The sequence below is a fragment of the Rana temporaria genome, chromosome 1, assembly GCF_905171775.1.
Source record: "Rana temporaria chromosome 1, aRanTem1.1, whole genome shotgun sequence".
Taxonomy (NCBI): domain Eukaryota; kingdom Metazoa; phylum Chordata; class Amphibia; order Anura; family Ranidae; genus Rana; species Rana temporaria.
In genome coordinates this window covers 569,031,754-569,050,826 of record NC_053489.1, presented here as the reverse complement: position 1 = coordinate 569,050,826, position 19,073 = coordinate 569,031,754, and the positions used below count along the sequence as shown (strand labels likewise).

At 44.2% G+C, this 19,073-nt stretch overlaps 1 protein-coding gene across 1 annotated transcript in view; it reads right to left on the bottom strand.

Moving 5' to 3' along the window:
- The window catches only part of LOC120940047 (microtubule-associated tumor suppressor 1 homolog), a 129,234-nt gene that overhangs the window by 7,671 nt on the left and 102,490 nt on the right, over positions 1-19,073 (bottom strand). The window contains exon 4 of the mRNA XM_040352623.1: positions 312-488. Coding sequence (XP_040208557.1) covers positions 312-488 — 177 coding nt within the window. The remainder of the gene's footprint in view (positions 1-311; positions 489-19,073) is intronic.

Below are 19,073 nucleotides of genomic sequence, written 5' to 3'. Positions count from 1 at the left end.
TTAAACCTTTGAAACACTGCATCTTAGGACTTACAAAAAGAACATGCACATTTTATGAAGTGCCCAGTACAATTACAGCATACACAAGGCTCCAAAGAGTGATACAGGGTGTTGGGGTTATTCTGTGCTTTAACAGAAAAGACAGCCACCATTTTGAACAATTCTCAGTGCTCAGACAATTGAAAATGTGTTCTGTGCTTTAACAGAAAAGACATCTCCCCGTGCTGTACATTACCCGGTGCGCAAGACACAGAAAAGTGAAGACAAGTGCTCAGCTACAATCCGTGCCGAATACACACCAAAGTACTTACATCTTGTGCTGACAGAGCTGTGATCACTCTGCACACTGCACAATGAAGACACACTAGGTGTTCTCTGGATGGTAGGTCCTTTGCATGGGATTCTTGTTCTAGGTAGTGATCTTGTCCCAATCAGTGCTGAAGCTTTAAAAGTGCTAGATTTCCCTTTGGGAGAGATTGAACCTCCCCCTAACAAAAATAAAGACTGGTTTTAGATTTCCAGATAGGTTTCATAAGGATAGCAGTACATGTTCAGGTTTCATAAGGATAGCAGTACATGTTCAGATTCTTGTAAGAAGTCAATCATAGATACATTCCAAGAAACAATTGCAACACAGGGACCACGTAATTTCTATATACAGTGGTGCTCATATAGGCCACACCAGAACATGCTTGTGAAAGTACATACGCATTTTCTTTTTAGAAGTATATCATAGCCTGCCAATTCTACCCACCTAAATTAAAAGATTTCAATTTGATTTTGTTTTGTGATAGAGCGCGGAACTAAAAAGTTATTCAATATTTTTGGACAACTGGATGAAACTGTGGATTTTAGCTCTCTCAAGTCTTAGGTTCTGTATCCATGCAGTTTTCCATCATACTTTACGATATACTTCTTTTGCTTTGTTTTTATTAGACACATTGCAGGATGACCTCATAAGGTACAGTAAACATGTCCTTTGCTATACATCTCTCATTTAAAGTCCCAAAACCCTCTTTTTATGTTCGTATATAGGGATGAGTCGCATGCGTCTCATATAAAGTCCCAAACTGTTCGTAGTATATTTAGAAATATTTGCAGTACTTTTGTTTCTAAGCTGTATGAGAAACAATATATTTGTTATTTTATCCCCTTTGGTCTGTTAAATAAAATAAAAATATAGCTCATCCAGCCAAAAACTTTGTGAGCTGAAGTCCAAAGGAAGAGTGTACATGAAGTCATCAGTTGAACTACAACACACCTGCCCCTATTATGGAGGAGAGGGAGGGGTTATGCAGTGGTTAACTGTCATATGTAGTCCTAAGGTCGGCCATAGACTGTTCAAATCTCGGCTAGTTCTGCAGAAACCAGGTGAAATCAGAACCGTATATGTGCAAACCAGCCAAGACTTTGAACGATGTATGTGCACGCTGAATGTACCAAGTTGATCGATCAATCAACTTGGGTACAAGAAGCTGGCCGGATTTACTTGGGATTAACGCTAGCGGCTAGCAATCACCGCCTTCTCCCGGCAAGGATGGTTTCGCCCGCCAGGAGAACACAATCTGAAGCCTCTACACACGACCAATTTTCCCTGGGAAGGAAAACTGCCAGAAGAGCATTTGGCTGGGAATCCCGGCCGTGTATATGCTCCCTAGCAGTTTTCCCGTCAGGAAAACAGCCGAGAATCCCAATGGGAAAATAGAGAACCCTGCTTTCTATTTTCTCCTCAGGTTTCCCGGCAGAGTATTTCCTGCCAAAAAAACTGGTCGTTTGTATGCTTGCCTGTCCCAGGTAAACCCGCGCATGCTCGATAAGAGTTTGACGCATGCTTGGTAGCATACAAGTTTAGTATGTGGTGTAGCAAGATGGCGGCGATGGCATCGAATGCGACGAGCACCTCCTCGTTGTAGTCGATGACGTCACAGCGTTCATGCCATTCAAAAGAACAGCGTCTGTATGCATGGCTTTGCAAGACAAGCTTGCCAGGAATCCCGTCAGGAAAAACCAACGTTTTTTCCCCCCGACGGGATTCCTGGCCGTGTGTACAGAGCCTTAGTGAGGTTTTCCTGTCAGCGTTGATAGGGAATCGTGCACATTTTTTCCTGTAACAAAATTTGCAACTTCTATGGCCTAACACACTCCCTGTTCTAGGGTGACAGCACTGCTCAGTACAGGTGTCAACCTAGGAAAGCAGTGCGTTACTGGTAGGCCACATCTAAAGACCAGCAAGCTGCAATAGTGTCAACTTTTTTCTGGTGGAAAAGCCTAAGCTTGGTAAAAAAAATAAAATAATAGTAAGCACAAGGGGCATTACTGCATCAGTGTGATGTGTCCCTTATGCTGCTGTCTCCTGGTTGTCCTTCTCTGATAACACCCAATCCCCACTGTAATCTTCTGGTCCTGTGGGGGTTAATAGAAGTGAACAAGCTGCAACAGGTATTCACAGGTACTTTCCACCCCTCCTCCATTCATACAAGTTGTACTACATTGGGCCTAGCCTGGCAATTTTGATGGTTGCCTGTCACAGGTCTATCAGTTCTAGTAACCCCCACCGCACTGAAAGATTACAGTGGTAGGGAAGGGGACACCATAGGATGACAATTACACCTAAACCAGAAAACAGCAGCACGGGCGACACATCACACTGATGGTAACTCATGTGCCACATGCTTTTTTTCCCCCTTCTTTTAACTTGGTCTTTCAACTATAGTAGTCCGTATATATTTCCCTCTATAATGGTCTCTATGGTGGTGATCAAAAACAAACATTTCCATTGGTTAAAGTGACAAAACATTACAGTACTTCAAAATTGAAAGAAATTACTGCAGGTGGTTTGTAAAAAAAAAGCCAAAAGAAATCTTGGAAAGGTATGGAGGACCTGTCAGTAATCTGGGATTAGCGGTTCCTCACCCGGGTTTTATACAGCATGATAAAGCAGCCGCTGTAAATAGGAAATAAATATGCTACAAAGGAGGTACAAAACGCTGATAAACAAAATGCTTTAACGGCCAGACTAACATAATTAACAATTCGGAAAGTGAACCACAACCGCCACTTTTCACCAGTCCTGTATGCTATAGTAGGTAAATTGGCCCTAGTATATGAATTAGGGACCTCCTGGAGGGTAGGGACTGATGTGTAAAGCACTGCATAGATGGACAACGATATACAAGTACCTTAAAGAGGAAGTAAACCCTGATGGGTTTTACTTCCACCGTTTCCCTGCAAAAGGTAAAGCATAATGGGCTACTATCCATTGCATAGTAACCCATTATGTGTCACTAAACTGAAACCGAAGTCCCCTGTTGCACAAAGCATCCATCTTTCACCCTCTTCCTTCCGGGTATCGCGGCTCCAGCCCTGTGATTGGCCGGAGTTGCAATGTCACTCCTGTACGTGCAGGAGCCGCCAGTCACGGCAAATCTTCTTTAGAAATGGCACAATCGCTGTTTCTAAAGTGCACCGTTGTCATCAGCAATCGTCTTATTTGTAAATATCTCCTAAACCGTGGAGGTTTAGGAGATATTTCAAGCACCTACAGGCAAGTCTTAATCTAGGCTTACCTGTAGGTAATAGTGGTTATAAAGGGTTTACAACCACTTTTAATAATAAAAATAGAAAAAAACTACAGTGAAGTGAGGGAATTCCCTGAGCTAGGTTTTCATTCGTACAAGGGCAATAAAAGGAGGATAAAAAGCTTAAATAATTGGTTACCCACCCCCATATCAAGCCTGTCTGATGTGGGGGATGCAGTAAAGGAAAAATAAAAAAATAAGTCAGGGGGGCAGGGGATGGGAGGTCAGCAGGGCAGTGTACAGGGGGGTCAGCAGTAAGTGAGATTATGGCCAACAGGGGCAGGCTGTGCCTAGTCACTGTATACTCTGCACACATAACAGTCCTACCCACAAAATACTCCTAATTACTATGACACAAGTGAGTCTCACAAATACACAAACCTCATTACCCAGGATCATTTTTTTAAATGTAAACGCTTGCATCACATAAGCTTTTCTACATACAAAAAAAAAATCACTTTGAGCCTACCGTAAAAGGATAATTTTACTTTTTTATAAATAAACGCACTTTTTTTGCAGGAGCCTTGAAAGCATTGTACCAGCGATCAGTAGATCTCCTGCAGACTGTCAGTGTGACTTGTCTGCTCATACATTGTACAGGCAAGCAGTTTCACACTAACAGCAAGACTCAACTACCACAGCGCTCAACAGCACCATGGTAGTTCATTGAGAACTATAAGCCGACAGCTGCAAAGTGTGTTGGGACTTGTAGTTAATTTATTCACCAACCTCTGAATGAATGATGCAGCCCCACACGGCCACGCTGTTTTCAAAAAGTGACAGCTAGTATGGAGAACTTCTGTCACAGGAAGAGGGCAGCAGGTTAACATGGTCCACCCTAAAAACTGGTAGAACATGCAACGGGTTCCCAAAAGTCAACCAATCCTTTAAAGAAGAAACCAGCAACTGTTGGGACAATGAACACTTTGGTCAGAACAATTCAATGTACAAACACATTGTATAAAGTGCAGCATCAGGACAGGCCCAACTCTTCAGATTCCCACCTTACATCAAGAATACCCAAGTTCATCCTCCTTACATCAAAGTCCCCTGATCCCCTCACATTAGAAACCCCAGCATTCCCCACTATCAAGGTCCCCAAAGACCACCAGGAAAATTTTCAGAATTACGAAACTGAAAGTGGTTGTAAAAGGCAGAAGGATTTTTTTATCTTTATGCATTCTATGCATAAAGATAAAAAGCCTCCTTTTTTGCAGCAGCTATCTCAGGACCCCCTCTTACCTGAGCCCCATCTCTATCCAGTGATGTCCACGAGTCCCTCGACCGACCGGGACTCCTGATTAGCTGAAACACAACAGAAGCGTCATTGCCCAACTCATTTTGACAGCAGCGAGAGCCAATCAGGAGGGGGCGGGACCAAACTGCAACTCCATGTCCGAATAGACACACGGAGCGGGGTTTTAGCTCAGATGTTCCTATAGCAAGCCGCTTGCTGTGGGAGCACTCGACAGGAGGGAGGGGCCAGGCTCAGAGAAGAGGGACCCAAGAAGAGGAGGATGCAGGCTACTCTGTGCAAAACCACTACACAGAGCAGGCAAGTAGAACATGTTTGTTGCTTTTTGTTATTTTTTTAAATAAGACTTTACCAATCACTTGAATTACTGAAAAAAAAAAAAAAAGGGAGTAGAACGCATCTAAGAGTATCCAAGCAAACAAATGCACAGAAAGCACTGGGCCTGATTCACACTGATTCAGTGCGGGAACCACAGCGATTGCTGCGCAGTTGCCACACCACACGTTCATTTTTTAAGAAACGCTTCTAAAATCGCAAATGCAGGATGTAAACGCACCAAGATTGAAGATAAATGTACGGTTCTGCACTGTAGCTGTGTATTGCAATGCAAAGATAATTTCCCCCTAATGCACACACACACTATGCAATGTAGCACACCTGCATAAAATGCACCGCAGTGTGTACATACATATCCTTTGTGTTGCACTTAAAAGTGGTTCTAAAGGCTGAAAGTTTTACCGAACGCATTCTCTGCAGGTTTATACTTACCTGAGCCTACTATTGATCCAGTGCTGTGCACAAGAGCAGGGGTTCTCCTGGCTGTCCCTCCTTGTAGACCCAGAGACTGCAGTGGGAACCATTGGTTCCAGCTGTAGTCAATCAGTCAGTGATGAGGGGGCAGGGCTGAGCCACACTGTCTATGGACACTTAGACGACTAAGGAGCCAGCATGAGTGCACCCATAGAAAATGGCTTCCTATTGGGGCACTCGGTGGGGAGGGGGACAGGAATGATGGCAGGTGGAGTAGGAACGGGGCCATTCTGTGCAAAACCATTGCACAGGGCATGCAACTAAGACATGTTTGTTATTTTCTAATTATGGGTTTTCAATCACTTTAATAAAAAGGGATAGGACGTGAGTGGTGCAGCACACTCCAGCTTAAACGAGCCCTTAGAAGCAGGTCGGCAATGACCGTCTTATATTTCCCCAGTACAGGTTTCCTTTAAGGCCATGCCCCAATAAGCCACATCCACTTTTGAGTTGGAAAACAATCTCTCTCTTAAAGCAAAATGACAATTATACATAATCTGCTACCCAAGACAGCATGTCTACTAGCATAATACAACAGTATAATGATTTAAATAACCTGATTTAGTGGCATTTGTCTATTCGATGCCTTTCATTACAATAAATTAGAACAGAAAGGTACAGTAGCCTGCAATTTATGACATGACAATATGACAGGTGAGTATTAGTGGCGTTTATAAGAAATTAAACCAGGCATGAGGTTTATCTCATCTAGAATTGCCAGTAATGATAAATCTATGTGTCTACATACCAGTTTACCACTGGATATTGTAGAACAAAAATTGGGGTGCATGCCAAGTCTGAAAATACACCACTATTTTTAATTGGACACCAACAGGAGAGGCTGTGAAATCAAAATCTGTAACACATTACACAATGGTTGCAGATCCCAAGTACAACACCTTTGTGTGCTCATATGAATGATACTTTTAGATGGATGTATACCAACACAGGACCGTCTAATTACACCAATAAAAAAAAAAAAAAAAAAAAAAGAAGTAAAAAGCAAACACTATACAACACACATACACGAGGGTTGTCACTGAATGCATTATAAAACGCAGTGAATGAAATCTAGTACTGCAGAACTTACCATCATAGGTCTGGAATTTGACAGACGATGGAAGGTGCAGATTGAACTGCAACGGCCATAAAATAGAAGGTCGTTTACATTCCGGCTTCTTGTAGCCCAGCATTGCCATAACAAAGTGAAAACTATGCAGCTTAAACCCTACACAGAACAGCTTACAAGTAATCACAAGTTACTCCGTTCCCTGGCTGGCATGGGAAAAGTCCAGAATAATTTATAATCCAAGCTGCGACTCTTCTGCACACTGCATGGTCTTCATACTTCACTATTATAGCATCTCCTTTAAGCATTAGTTCAGCCTTCATAATGTTGTTAATCAATGTTCCTCCTCTGCCATTATTTTACTGCGCTCGGCTCCTCTCCCCATTTAAAGTGCTTTTATCTCACAAACCACATTATCATCGCTAGTCTTAATGCAGCCTTGGTCCAGTCCCTCAGCAGCTCTTCCTTCATGTTTATGCACTTATCAAATCCATCCTCTGCTCCTCACCAAGACAACACATGAAGCAGCATCAGCAGCAGTTCCCTCCTGGGACAGGCTCTGTGCAGAAGCAACAACCACAAGAGAGAAGAGAATTTTCACCATGACGCCCAAGTTTTGTGGCACGTTTTTCTCCACATACCATAACACTTCCCAGTGACAAACAGGACTTCATTTGTTACAGCCCATAAATATCCAGGCTTAAGCCAAAAAAAAGTGGCCACTTCTTTGGTATTTTTTTTTTCCTAGAGACTGTTAAACTAATTTAACTTTTTTCTTTAAGTGTTGGTCTCTTTCAGGAATGCTAGAATACAAAGCTATTGGACTATACAGGGTTTCATAGAAAAATATACACCGAGTAGGGTTGCAATGAGACGTTAATAGATTTATGCAGCTGGAAATGCCAGGTTCACAAGGTGTCCTTAAGAAATAAGGTGATGAGGCGTGCCATTCAGATACAACAGTATAAAGTAGCTTACAGCAAAATCAGGGCTTAAAAACAGGGCCGTCTTACTGAGCGGGCACCCCTGGGCACAGCCCGGGGGCCCCATGTTCAGCTGGGGCCCCATCAGAGCCAAACAAATAGCACTAGCTGGGGGAGTGTCAGACTGTCAGTTGGTGCGCTCGGGACACAGAAATTAGTACTGGGAAAGCCTGCTGCGGTATGGCCGACTTCAATGGGACAGTGTAGCTGTCAAATTCTGCCTCTGATGTCGGGGATGGGTGGGCCAATCAGGTGTCCCGCCCCCTTCGTCAGGCAAACTGTCTCCCCACACACAGAGTGCCTCCTTGACCCAGCCCACCACAGAAGGGAACCCTGCTCCTCCTCCCTTCTCCGACCATTAGAGCACCCTGCCATCCTCTTGACTCCGCCCACCACAGAGCACCACCCTGCCCCTCCCTGACCCCACTCACCACAGAGGGGAATCCTGCTCCTCCCTTCACCGAATCACAGAACGGCACCCTGCCCTTTGTCCTGACTCCGCCCACAGAGCAGTGGTCACCTGGTGACACGCGGGGTCCGGTGATCTCGCTGCTGATCAGCGGGATGAAGAGGATGGATGCCGGGGGCCCCCAGAAGGGCCAAGAGTAGTTTGGCGATGGTCCGGAGGCCCCCCGTGGTGCGAGCCAGATCCCCCCCCCTGCAGTCTCTGAACCCCAGGTGTTGGCAGCGGTGGAGTATGCTATGAGGGGGAACATCATCTCGAGAGAGCTGCAGAGGGTGAGTGGCTGCAACTACCAGCATGACAGGGGGACTACAACTACCAGCATGACAGGGGGACTACAACTACCAGCATGACAGGGGGACTACAACTACCAGCATGACAGGGGGACTACAACTACCAGCATGACAGGGGGACTACAACTACCAGCATGACAGGGGGACTACAACTACCATCATGACAGGGGGACTACAACTACCATCATGACAGGGGGACTACAACTACCATCATGACAGGGGGACTACAACTACGAGAGGGACTACAACTACCAGCATGACAGGGGGACTACAACTACCGACATGACAGGGGGACTACAACTACCAGAGGGACTACAACTACCAGCATGACAGGGGGACTACAACTACCAGCATGACATGGGGACTACAACTACAAGCATGACAGGGGACTACAACTACCAGGGGGATTACAACTACCAGGGGGATTACAACTACCAGGGGGATTACAACTACCAGGGGGACTACAACTACCAGCATGACAGGGGGACCACAACTACCAGGGGGACTACAACTACCAGCATGACAGGGGGACCACAACTATCAGGGGGACTACAACTACCAGCATGACAGGGGGACCACAACTACCAGGGGGACTACAACTACCAGCATGACAGGGGGACTACAACTACAAGCATGACAGGGGGACTACAACAACCGACCTGACAGTGGGGCTACAACTACCAGGGGGACTACAACTACCAGCATGACAGGGGGGCCACAACTACCAGGGGGACTACAACTACCAGCATGACAGGGGGACTACATCTACCAGCATGACACGCTGTAAATTAGATATATTGTACTTTCATACGAGAGTAGGTGAGTAAATTAGGGCAACCTTGTAGGGGCCCCATAGCATCACTTTGCCCAGGGGCCCATGAACCTATTAAGATGGCCCTGCTTAAAAAGCATCTGAGTCCCTTGGAGCCAGCAAGTCTGAGAGGACCAGGTCCCTTCCAGGTCGTTACTGCCGGCTGCCACCAGGACCTTTATATTCATAATTATATTGGGATTCTGGGCCAGTCTATAATATGTGGCACAGAGATCAATTTTCAATGACGAAAAATAGCAACCCAAGTCACTAAGAGGCCGTGTCTTACGATTGCCTTCTAAAATTTTGGCAAGGGACCAGGCCGAAATGCCAGATATGCAGATGGTTTTGGAAGTGGTAAAGACAGCCTTGCAAAAAGGGGATGAGATTAAGCATCACCAAATGTGCATTTAGGCTTTGATCAGAGTCCAATACCAGAGGTACACAGTCTTCGTTCATTTCCTAAAAAGAGCAAGGGACTGGACACGAGAAAGAATAAAATTTCTCTTTGGAAAAGGTCTCTCCCAGGTTGCTGAGAAACCATATATAAAATCCGGAGGGAAGGATGTGGCAGATCGGAGAGACTCGAGTTGAGTTAAACCAAGAATGTTGGCATGCCTCTTGACGGTGTGGATAAAGCTAGATGAACCAAATTGTAGGTTGTGTGGTAACTTGTGTTTGGGTTGGCTAATCATTCAGTTACGCAGGATATGGTGGCACTCTGTCCAAAAGTCTTTGCCAAGTTCAGACACATCATACGCCTAAACTCTAGGGCCGAAGGCAGGGTTGTCAAAAATGGGAGTGAGAAGCTCAGGTCAGCAGTGAGAAGGCCAGGTCAGCAGCAGAGCTTGGTAGACATGATAAATCTGTCCCAAACCAACAATGTGGCTAGAGCCAAGAAGTGGAGAGAGGTGGTCAGCCAAGGGAAAGCATGCAAGTCCCGAGAACCACCGTCTTATTCTAGTTGACAAAGGCCCCTTTCACATTCCATTCCAATCAGCACGGAAACACCTCACAGAGGTCCTCCACCTCACATCTGCTCTAATTCATCCCAAAGGTGTTTCATCAGGTTGAGGTCAGGACTCTGCAGGACAGTCAAGGTTCTTGTAACGGAAGCCCAAATGGGACAGGGGTTAAAGCCGATTAAGATATTCCATTCCCGAACCCAAGACAGCTACCGACACCCACAGTCAGGCAAACAAACCCCAATAACGAGACACACAGCTCTGTTTGAGGTTCCACATGAATAGACCCTATTGAGAAAATCAGGCTCCTGTATACAGTTAGGATCCTGCAGTAACCAAAATGAACAAAGACCCCACTCCACCCACATCATCACACAATGGTTCCTAACGAGCTCCAATACACATCTTTTGGTAGACAATTCTGGCTCCAGCTCTGACATAATTTACATGAGCTAATTAACTACAGCTGATGTCTCAGACACATGACCTTTAGACTATCAACTTGCAATACACATTTATCACAGGACTCCTTCACACAATACAGTGTCAATTAGCACAAGCCACAATGACAGATCCTCAGAAGCCATCCTAGATTCATTTACATCACAACAGACAATAGAATGCAATCACAGCAAGCTTTATAGTACACTACAGCCAACACACACAATATATATATATATATATATATATATATATATATATATATATATATATATATATATATATATATATATATACACACATACACATACACATACACACACACACACAATATACAATTAAATCTGACTAGCCCAGACCATAGTGGGGTTCTCATTCACCCTGTGCCCCTATTAGAGACACAGGGTGATCTACACATAAGAGGCATCGGGGAGCTTCTGGGTCCCACGGGCCCTTCCGTTACAGTTCTCCACCCAACTTGCTTATCCAGGTCTTTATGGACCTTTCTTTGTGCACTGGTCCAAATCATTTGGTGGAGAGGGGAGGGGGATTATAGTATTGGGTTGTTTTTCAGGGGTTGGGATTGGCCCCTTCATTTCAGTGAAAGCAACTCTTAAGGCATCAGCATAGCAAGACATTTTGGACAAATTAATGCTCCCTACCTTGTGGGAACAGTTTGGAGATGGCCCCTGCCTGTTCCAACATGACTGCGCACCAGTCCACAAAGCAAAGTCCATAAAGACATGGATGAGTGAGTTTGGGGTAGAGGAACTTGACTGGCCTGCACAGAGTCCAGACCTCAACCCGATACACCTTTGGGATGATCTAGAGTGGAAATTCATCCAACATCAGTGCCTGACCTCACAATGCGCTTCTGAAAGAATGGTGACAATTCCCATAGACACACAAAACTCTTATGGAGAGCCTTTTTAGAAGCGTTGAAGCTATTATAGCTCCAAAGGGTTGGCCAACTCACTATTGAACCCTATGGACTAAGACTGGACTGCCCATTAAAGGTGACGTGCGTGTAAAGGCATGCATCCCCATACTTTTGGTAATATAGTGTACATCCAACTTTGATACGACCCCTACTCACAAATTGAGTGAGGCAACAGGAAGTGAAAGGAAATATACACCTAGGTAAGTTATCATAGGAAAAATGCGTCTCCACTGAAGCTTTATCATCAATCTTTGTCTCCACAACACAAATTTTTCAAAATATAGTTGTCAGACAGGAAAGGAGGTGAAATCTTTGAAAACAGGGGCACAGACAGTAAAACAAACGTTCTAGGGGTGTTAACCCTTCCCTATGCCATCTAAAAATCTTACTTTTTTGGCTGGGGTTACACTTAAAAGTGGTTGTAAAAAGCAAAAGGATTTTTTTTCATGCATTCTATGATGAAGGGGCCACCTGAATTTCAATCCATCCTGGGCTGTTCCCATTCAAGAGCAGTTGATCTAAAAACAGACAGCTTTTGAAGGGGCATGTTGGAAAATTTTGCTTCAATCAGTGCTGCAGCCAATTGGATGCAGCGTTGATCAGTGTGATCTGCTAGTGGAGGAGTTCTGATGTCAGAATACAGTGATACAGCAGGGAGGATTAGAGAAAATCTAGGTGGAGGGGGCAAACCTTTCAGTTTTTCCCCACTGGCTAATCATGAAAAGTGGATACGGAATGGCCAGCTGAAGTAGTTGTATAGATATGTATAGTTGTAATAATGCGCGCCAAAGTTGCAAAACTAGAATCTGGCATGAAGGTTTGTTTTACCTTCCACATTAAGGGGTTAATGACCAGTCCCTACCCCCTTATTGCACAGCCGACTATTAACTCATATGACCGCTTGCAGTTTTCTTTTTTCCCCTCCAACTTTTAAATTTTGAGAATTTTAAAATGTGCTTTTGCTGTCTTGTCTGTAAATCTTTCTGGGTTAGTACTGTTCCTGGCCTCAGTTTCCGTTACATGCATGTCCTAAAAAGTAAAGTCAACGGATAGGGAAAATTGACTTTATACTGTTAAAAAAAAAAAAAAAGTTGGAAAACCGATTTGCCAAGATCAACTATCAGGCTTCACTTTTTCAATTCCGTCTGCAGTCTTTACTACCTCACATTTCTATCCAGAGCGCAAGTCACAGGTGGGCGAGTAATGCCATGTTTACATTCAAAGAAGGCTCGTTCTTTGTAATATTGTAGTAGAAGGCTGCCACCTGGTGTACATATGAGACTAAAGTGACTGTGCTCAGTGATGAACACAAAACAAAGACTTCGGAATTTAGAAAAGGAGAAAGGAAGAGGGAAGGACAGGTCAGAAAGAGGGAAAGAAGAACAGGCTGCACACCACAATTGTGTTCTCAATAGGGCTGTCACTGATTAAACTTTGTGTTCGATTAATCAATTTTTTTTTTTAAATCGATTAATCGACTAATTTCAATTATAACACACATACATTTTTGGGATCACCACCATATATAGTCCCCACTGTATTAGCCACAGACGTCTCCCCCCACTGTATTAGCCACAGACGTCTCCCCCCACTGTAATAGCCACCGACGTCTCCCCCCACTGTAATAGCCACCGACGTCTCCCCCCACTGTAATAGCCACAGACGTCTCCCCCCACTGTAATAGCCACAGACGTCTCCCCCCACTGTAATAGCCACAGACGTCTCCCCCCACTGTAATAGCCACAGACGTCTCCCCCCACTGTAATAGCCACAGACGTCTCCCCCCACTGTAATAGCCACAGACGTCTCCCCCCACTGTAATAGCCACAGACGTCTCCCCCCACTGTATTAGCCACAGACGTCTCCCCCCACTGTAATAGCCACAGACGTCTCCCCCCACTGTAATAGCCACAGACGTCTCCCCCCACGGTAATAGCCACAGACGTCTCCCCCCACTGTAATAGCCACAGACGTCTCCCCCCACTGTAATAGCCACAGACGTCTCCCCCCACTGTAATAGCCACAGACGTCTCCCCCCACTGTATTAGCCACAGACGTCTCCCCCCACTGTATTAGCCACAGACGTCTCCCCCCACTGTATTAGCCACAGACGTCTCCCCCCACTGTATTAGCCACAGACGTCTCCCCCCACTGTATTAGCCACAGACGTCTCCCCCCACTGTAATAGCCACAGACGTCTCCCCCCACTGTAATAGCCACAGACGTCACCCCCCACTGTAATAGCCACAGACGTCACCCCCCACTGTAATAGCCACAGACATCTCCCCGGCACGCGCACCGGGTCCCGAGCAATGCGGCGGGGGCCCCCTAGCGGCTGGGAATGCAAGGACGCCATACGACATCCAGTCTGAAAGACGAAAGGTTCCTGCGGACGTCATTTTACAATGACTCGGTAGGGAAGTGGTTAAAGAAACTGAAGTGGCTTGGTTCAAGATTCTGCCAAGTTGCATATTTTGTCAGAACACTGGGCGATAAGTGGTTTTAAATAAGCTATGATCAAGAATCTGCCTGTTTAGATTGTGTTTTAAAACTAGTACAAGATTAATAAAAGTAGGATTACACTAGTAGAATTTTGGTCATCATTTGTCGATGCAAGAACATTTGTTAATTTTACTAATCATTAGTGGGGTCAAATCGATGTTCATTTTTGACCACAGTGGGAAGCGGGATATTACTCAAATTTGTGAATTTCTAACAGCGTATGTGATTTTTGTTTGGTACAGTCCATTCATTCCAAAATGTTAACTACCGTATTTATCGGTGTATAACACGCACAGGAGTATAACACGCACCCTAACTAAGAGGGAAGTTTCAGGGGGAAAAAAAAACTTTCCACAGCCACCTGCGTATAACACGCAGCTACAGTTTACCCTTCGGTGATGCGCATGCGCGAGACACCCAAAGAGGCTTGGTTTTTGTAAAATTATTTAATTTTAATTGTTTATTCTGTGGGCTGGGTACCTGACGCCGTGGAAGGTTTTATTTGATTTAGTTCCACGCGATGTATGGGTCTGCAGTTTAAAAGGTGACTTTCACTTGTCACTGTATGTCTAAGTTGCGGTGTGCCAGTTCCGCTTCCGAGACATACTATTACCACGCCTGGCTCTGAGGGTTGATCACGTGCTGCGTCGAGCCGCCGTCCCAATTTCTGGACGGGGCTCTCGATCCGACGAATGGGGAGTCTGCTTCCGTGGAACGCATAGACCAGCGTGCGCTCGGTGAGGCGCATGCGCGAGACACCCAGAGCGAGGCTTGGTTTCTATTATTGCTAATTGTTTGTTTTGTCCTCCATAAGAGGGGATGGCTCAGTATGCCGCTCGTGCCACGAGACGAAGTGACCTATCACGAAACGCGTCGGCGGAGCGAGCGACGTGCTGACGTCATCCCCCTCATCGCTGTACTCTCAACACGAGTGGCTTATTTCCTGGAAACGTCCGGCCGGCGTTACAGGCCAATGCATTTTTATGTTTACTCAAATGTGAATTTACCTGCTTCATTTAGTTTTTAAAATAAATCACCTTGGTTTTATGCTATGTGGAGCTTTGTTTTCTTTTATATACCCGCTGCTGAGCCCTGTATGATCCTTTACTCTGTCACGGATACATCAATCTCCAGCTTCAATTGGTGGTGTTACAACATGATCTAGCCCCCATAGTGGAGCGATATGCTGATTGTGGTCCGGCAGGACCCCGATTTCTGGTAAGCAGCCTTGCAATTGGTGGTGGATTCACATATGGTGCTCAGGATCAGCTCCTTGGAATTTACACGGGTGTCTTTTTCCATTTGAATTCTTCACAGACTTTATATTTTCTCAGTTCTGGACTTTATGGGCTTTATGTTTGAAGCACTTTACATCTACACCTGTTTTGTTTATAACTGTTATGGTTTATGAGAACCTTATGGTGTTGGGATACTTAGGGTTCAATAACACCTCAGTCACTCAGAGTTGGGGTGGTCTGAGCCTCCCAGTTCTGGGTCATTAGCACACTTGTTTTATATTATTGAAGTGTTGTCACAGTCATATATGACACACGATTTGGGCTGATGCCCACATATGTTTGGTTTTCACATGAATCAAATAATTTTGGTTTAGCGCAATTATTTTTTCTTTTTTTCACAGTTTACCCTCTATTTTCAGGGTAAAAAAGTGAGTGTTTAACGCCAATTAATACAGTACTTAGGAACATTCACACGTTTACCTTAAAACAAAGCCTCCAGCGGCATGCTGTCGCCACCGACAGGGCTTTTGTCTTCACCTAGTCTTCCTTCCAGGTTCACGGACTCCGGCTATGAGTTGCTGGAGCCGCGATGAAGCCACTCCTGCACATGCTGGGTATGCCATCCCTTCAAAGATCATGTGCCGAGAAGAGTTTATTACCGCTTAAATTAACCTAATATTTCACATTCCCTGGTTCTTAATCTCACACTCAACATACTCATCACATTTTTAAATAAAACATATAATTTTTATTAAGAAAAAATGTGATACTGCGCTCAACTAACTAAAAAACAAATCTGAATATATGAGCTGCAACAAAAATTGTGATATACACACAATAAAATCAAATACAAAACAGGTAAGTAGCGCAACTTACCTGTTTTGTATATAATTTTTATTCAATAGTTGATGTCAGAAAAAATTCAAAACGCCAGGTGTCTGTGCTTCTTTATGCAATGCAAGGTGATCATGGCTGGTGGGAGGGGCTGACAGGGTGCTGTACATGGCTTCCTGAAAACATCACAGCACCTCTCAAGATCCCTGAGCCCTCAGACCTGACAAGGAGAGGGCTGGTTCTTTGTAGTTGCCTTGGTGGGTGATGTTAAAGCGGTTGTAAAGTCAGAAGGTTTTTTATCTTAAATGCATTCTATGCAATAAGATTTAAAAAAAACCTGAGTGCGCATCAGCCCCCCTCAGCCCACTAATACTTACCTGAGCCCCCTCTCTATCCAGCGATGTCCACAAGTGCCTCGGCCGTCCGGGACTCTTTCTGCCAATTGGCTGAGACACAGTGGCACCATTGGCTACCACTGCAGTCAAACTTAGCCAATCAAGAGGGGGCGGTGCTGAACCGCGACTACATGTCTGAATGGACAGCCCCCATAGAAACTGCTTGCTGTGGGGGCACTCAACAGGAAGGAGGGGCCAGGAAATCCAACCATGGACCCGAGAAGAGGAGGATCTGGGCTGCCCTGTGCAAAACCACTGCACAGTGCAGGTACGGATGAATTTTAATATAAAAAAAAAAATACAAGACTTTACAATCACTATAGGACTGGAGTGGGCATTCTAAGAAGACTTCATTATATGTAGTGTGCCCTAGGTAATGGCCGTCATCCTGTCCGATCAAAATAGATGCTGGAACGGAGGCGAGTAACCACCTTGTGTTTTTCACCTGTGCAAAATGTGCATTGCTCAGGTTTCATGGTGTCATTTGTCAGCCTGCTTGTAGAGTAATATTTCACACTCCTGTGTCAGCAGTTTCAGCTTGTGTTCAAACATGTGGCATGCCATATGGCACTGCACAGGTTAGTACATGACTCTGGATGAAGCCTAAGGCCTGCCATACACGTGGAATTCTCAGCAATTTTTTGTTCGAAAAAAAGCATAATGGTTTAATTTTCGATCATTACTAGGAGCTGCAGCAACGGCTGATTCTCGTGCAGCCATCAAATTGGAGTTATCAGGCATGTTGGAAATGGTTTTGGAAAAGCCAACAAATTTATAATCAATGATGGGAGAATTGTGTGAAAAATATATAAAAAAAACTGCGCATGAGCTTTGACCTGAAAAGAAGAAGATTCCAGGCTACAAATTTTCTTTTCCGTAACCTTAGGTGAGATTGAAGGCTTAGTTGACTGAATTTACAAAACGCACAAAATGTTCAATTTTTTATTGGCTACTCATTTTGCAATTGAACCCGTGTAAGAACTGACATTTCCTGTGAAGGAACTACATATCCCACACTCCCTGGGGGTGTGATCAGGGCTTTTTTTCAGGGGGGAACTCCGTTCCACCACCTCTGGCGCCTGCTCACCACAATCACTTGTAAACACAGCAGTCTGGTTTCTGTGTTTACAAGCGACAGCTCTGCACTCTGTGTGTAACCCCCTGAACTCTACACTCTGTATGTAATGCAATTCTGGTATTTAATGCCCCTTTAAGACCCTTCTGTTTGTGAAATCTGAACGGGTCGTATTTGAGTTCCTGCACCGATTTCTGAAAAAAAAAAAACTGTGGAGCGATGATACATTTTGAAGTGGGATGGAAATTTTCTTTCTATGAGGAAAGATTAGAGGAACTACATTTATTCACTCTTGAGAAGAGGAGAATAAGGGGGGATATGATCAACATGTACAAATATATAAGAGGTCCTTACAGTGAACTTGGTGTCGAGTCATTCACTTTATGGTCATCACAGAGGACAAGGGGGCACTCTTTACATCTAGAGGAAAAGAGATTTCACCTCCAAATACGGAAAGGTTTTTTCACAGTAAGAGCTGTGAAAATGTGGAACAGACTCCCTCCAGAGGTGGTTCTGGCCAGGTCAGTAGATTGCTTTAAGAAGGGTCTGGATTCTTTCCTAAATGTACAGAATATAACTGAGTACTAAGATTTGTAGGTAAAGTTGATCCGGGGTAAATCCGATTGCCTCTCGGGGGATCAGGAAGGAATTTTTTCCCCTGCTGTAGCAAATTGGATCATGCTCCGCTGGGTTTTTTTGCCTTCCTCTGGATCAACTGTGGGTATGGAGTTGGGTGTATAGGATCTTACTGTGTTTTTTATTTTGTTTTTTTGTTTTTTATGGTTGAACTGGATGGACTTGTGTCTTTTTTCAACCTGACTAACTATGTAACTATGTAACTATGTAACCAATTTCCATCCAGTAAAGTCCTTTATTTCAAAAATCAAAATGTTAAAAGCAAAATTAATATTTTTAATGACATTAGAATGTTCTGAGAAGTTCTGTATGGAATTTCCTAAACATTTTCTTTCAGAATTCTACCCATCTATGGCCAACATAACCCTTATTAGCTTTGATCAGGAAATAAAATACGTTTGTTGTTAAAGTACGGTAAAAGTAAATTTCTCTTTGCGACTGGTTAATCTATACCAAGACTGGACACAGGGTAGCAGTATCTAGCCCTGCATGCAAATGACAACAGCAAAAAGACAAGGAATGCTCTACCTTCGTACATAGCATTGTCCTGGAAAATAATATACAACACATTAAAAGGATTTTATTAGAAAACCAAAACCATCAATAAGAAGCAAACAAAAAAAAAAAAAAAAAAGGAAGTTAACAGGCTTATATTCTTTCTACCAAAAACAAAAATCATTAAAGATCATAGATACACACACACACACACACACACACACACACACACACACACACGCAACATAAAATAACTATCTGTAAAAACATATGAATCTATGATGAGAGAA